Here is a 4,051-nt window from a genome sequence, read left to right as displayed (position 1 = left end):
AAATTTATTCTGTTTGTAGAATTCCAGGGAGACTTCAATATAAATTGAACGAAATCTTAAAACAGACAACATTTTTCGATAATGCATGTAATTCTGGTTACAAATAATCATGGCAGCCTTAACACTAATGGCTTGGTACAAATCTCCCTGACATACATGGTACATATCTCTGGTACAACAAAACAACGTCATTATCGAGAACATCCAGACAAATCCAGACTTTTATTCAACAACAGCCAGATTTTGCGAAAAATCACTTGGCAACCCTGGACACCATTCAAAAGTTGCGGTGGAAAAGCCACCTTTATTGAATATTGTTTGTGTGCCTGCCGGTCGTCTTTCGAATCGCACATTTTTGCTCGCCGGTAAAGCGAAGAATCAATTTAAATATGGAATACATGCAAATAGAGACGGGAATTCTGAAGAAGCTTCCACAGAGCATTCGCTTATGTGGGAAGCACAGCGCTCAAAAAGCATCACAAGGACGATATACCTTGAACTCCAAAGATCCCACCCCGTTTGAATATAGAAGACGGTCGTTCGTGTGTGGGACGTGAATAATAGCTTTCTTCTTACTCCTTCGCTGGCAGCTAAATGAGATGCATGGCAACAAATATTGCTACGTGCTTTTGTGAGTTATTGGTAATTTTTGGTTATCTCGATATTGTTTCCGATAAAAGCGGAACATTGTCTCTGCATCAGATCCGACACAACTGTGCTCAACTGCGTGTAATTGGGATTATTTATCTCAAATTTAAATAAATCTACTTCTTCTTCTTCTTCTTCTTCTTCTTCCTCGCATTTCAAGCTTATTGCTCTCAACTTAGTGTTCTAGATGCACTTCCACAGTTATTAATTGAGAGCTTTCGATGCCTGTACCATTTTTGCATTAGTATAATTGTGTGGCAAGTCCAATCATACTTCTATGCCCAGGGAAGTCGAGAAATTTTCCAACCCGAAAAATTCCTAGATCAGACCGGGAATCGAACCCAACCACCTTCAGCATGGTCTTGCTTTGTAGCTGCGTCTTTACCAACTAAGGAAGACCCCTTCTAAATCTATCTCACCTTAAAGTTCGAATTGTTCGATGGCAACAAATGAGGATGAAAATCCCACAAAATTCATAACCTTCTTCTAGTAAAAGCTGCCTTCAATGCCATCACTGACAGACAGCAAGGATAATAATATGAAAGGTATAGTGAGAAAGTAATAACCTGGAATTTCCCGGCAATCAACTTCCTTCACAATGACTATTATTTTCATCTCGCGTGGCATTCCTACCCTCCACGAGATGCGTTGAACGTAATCTACAAAGCTCAGATTCTGGTCAGCTTCCATCTCTCCGACCATGGGACATTGGTTGGCAAATAGAGGAAAAGAAAACAGAGAAAGGATAAAACTCGAGTTCTATGAGCTTTCAAAGTGGCTATCGGCACAGACGGCAGACGATTGCTATCGCGAGTGAAGAGGATGGGCTCATCCTTTATTAATTCAGTAATGACAAATTTCATTGCATCTGTTACAGATTATTTTAGAAAAAAAATACGAACAAGTTGGTTTCTAAAACAAATAATTTTGAAATGAAAAATCAAACCTGTGCTAATTTGCAGTTGCAACAGTTTCCTATCGTCGTCGTAGTGGAGAACGTTGTTTTGGTCAATGATGACGATAATGATGATGATGATGACGATGGCGATGGCAACTAACAGGAACTGGTAATAGTTACGGCTAGGCTTCCGTCCTCTTTCGGCTCAGTCTAGAGCCGGTGAGGAGAAGACAAACAATGAGTGATGGGTGCACTTTTATACTCGCAGTAAAGAGCAGCTTTTGGTTAGTACCTAAGCTGCCAACTTCAGTTCGGACCATTTAGGTGCTGTTCATAAACTACGTAAACCGTTAAGGTTTTAGACATGCGCCCTCCCCCACGGTGAAAATTTTTTAGAAATTTATATAGACCGTAGATACTCAACCAACCAAACTACAAAATGTCTACGTGGTTTATGAACAGCCCCTCGTGTGTTGAATTGTGGCAAACGGCGTCATATAGTAGCATCCGGTGGTCTTTGAAGGCTGGTCTGGGCGAACAGGCGGAAGTTATCTTGTGCCCATGACGTAAACCGAAAGAATTGTTTTGTTGCATTCGCCAACGGACGACCGTAGTCACTGATTATGACCTATTTCATTATTTTTTATGACAGGTATATTTTCCGATTCTGTTGCAATTTCTATGTATTCCAACTACTAGATTACAACCAGAACTGTTTAAATTTAATTAGTTCACTTCCCATAAAAGCATAACTGTCCTATAGGAATAGGAAATCTAGCAGAGGCAGTTCAGATTGCTCCAAAAATCGTCCAGAGCTGTTCAAAGCTTACTGCGATATTTTTGGTAGTGTTTGTAGTCATTGAGTAGATGCAATCGAAGAAATGTCACCAAGTGACAAAAAACATAGCCTTAAAAAAGAACTAGCACATATGAGGGAATCTTTGAATGATTCACATACAGAAATACAAAACTTAAAGGTAATAGAATGTGTAGTCCCTTACATAATCGAGTAAAAAATTAACGCTCTCCAATAGGAAATATTGAACGAAATGACACTCTCTAAGCAGTATTTGATCAATGAGCTGCATGAAACGCAATTCACTAACGTTAAATTAGTAAGAAGATTGGATAAACAGAGGTAAAGCTGGAAGTTCTAATATTTCGACGTATAATTTTAATCAACTTCTCTATCCTATCAAGGGATTCCTTCGCAGAAGAGAACGAGCTATTAAAGTTGGAAATGGGACGGATAAAGTCTTCCCTCAAGCTGATGCAGGTAGTATGATTTGTGCTCCATAATCTACCGAAAGTCTAACTTTGAAGCATCCCCATACCCAGCGATCGTTACACGTATCCAACCGCAAACTAGCTCGTCACATGCGTGGCTGTGCCGGAACCCGGTTTCGACTGGGAGAGATGTTCCTTCGGATGCGGTCTACCAAGCGTCGGCACGAAAGACATCGGAATCGCTACCAACAGATGTGCCTTCAGTTTGCTGCGTACGTTCGGGAACAGAATCGCTACATGCTGGCCGCGGTCGAGGCAAAACTTAGCAACGAGAGCATTAGCGCCTGCCACCGGCAGTATCTGGATCTGCTGACGCGATGCTCCCAGCTGTTGCATGAAAATATGAACCTTAGACTGCTGGCAATGAACCAGTCGGATGAAGCTGAAGACCAGCCAAATAGAGGCTCAGACGGCGAGAGTACAGTGGGTGAAACAGTTGAGAAAGTATGATTGGTGGGAAAGATAGGTACAATTTCATCGTTATCTGCATGTTCACTTTTCAGAACCAAGATACAACAGAATCCGAAGAAACTATATTTAAGAAGTACATAAAGGCTCCGGAAAGGCAACGGCATCACTCAATATAAAATCTCTAAAATTAATTGTTGGTCTTCAAGCACCGTAGTTTATTCAACAAAAGTTTTCATCACTCTGCCAAAATTATGACCAATTAGGAAGGTAGTCCCTGCCGCAAAGCAATATAATTATTTTCGGTTCCATCCAACACAACTTTCCCTCCTTTAATGTAGACACAAATTATGCACAGTTCTATGATGTATTGTGGTTTTCACCGGGGAATTGCCATCGTACAGTAGAAGATGCTATGCTGTAGAGCGTAGAGCACCAAGGTAAAAGTTTTGAGCGACAAAACCAGTATTTATCAACTTTACTAATTCAGGTGGAAATTTCGGTCTACTTCATCAGTGAAAAGTTGTCTTTTCCTTTTTTCACATAACTATAACAGTGTTAATTAAATTGTTATTGAAAATTGATCTGAACCAAGAATCTACAGGTAAACCTAAAAAAAGAGCGGGTCGGTCGCATATTATTGTTAGCTCAGGGCCTCCCATGTGATAATTTTATTAAATTAATTTTTCGCATTTCGTGGACCGCTGTTCGCAATTTATTAGTTTTTAAATCCCGTGCGCGATAATTGAATTTTATTGAATAAGTTTTTTTGCTAATGTTCTTATATCACTGAATCAATGGTGTTTGGTA

General features: G+C 40.0%; 1 protein-coding gene across 1 annotated transcript; it reads left to right on the top strand.

The window, feature by feature from the left end:
- Positions 1-2,427: 2,427 nt before the first annotated feature.
- Positions 2,428-3,422, top strand: LOC135701917 (uncharacterized). Its single transcript, XM_065222865.1, has 5 exons — positions 2,428-2,523; positions 2,581-2,684; positions 2,747-2,822; positions 2,885-3,277; positions 3,337-3,422. The coding sequence occupies exons 1-5, from the start codon at positions 2,428-2,430 to the stop codon at positions 3,418-3,420; spliced, it is 753 nt and encodes a 250-aa protein (XP_065078937.1). The 3' UTR covers positions 3,421-3,422.
- Positions 3,423-4,051: the final 629 nt, after the last annotated feature.

The sequence above is a fragment of the Ochlerotatus camptorhynchus genome, unplaced genomic scaffold (assembly GCF_037179485.1).
Source record: "Ochlerotatus camptorhynchus isolate MF236.1 unplaced genomic scaffold, CSIRO-AGI_Acam_v1.1 ptg000180l, whole genome shotgun sequence".
Lineage (NCBI taxonomy): Eukaryota > Metazoa > Arthropoda > Insecta > Diptera > Culicidae > Ochlerotatus > Ochlerotatus camptorhynchus.
Note: the sequence above shows the minus strand (reverse complement) of the source record. Positions and strands in the feature narration are given on the sequence as shown.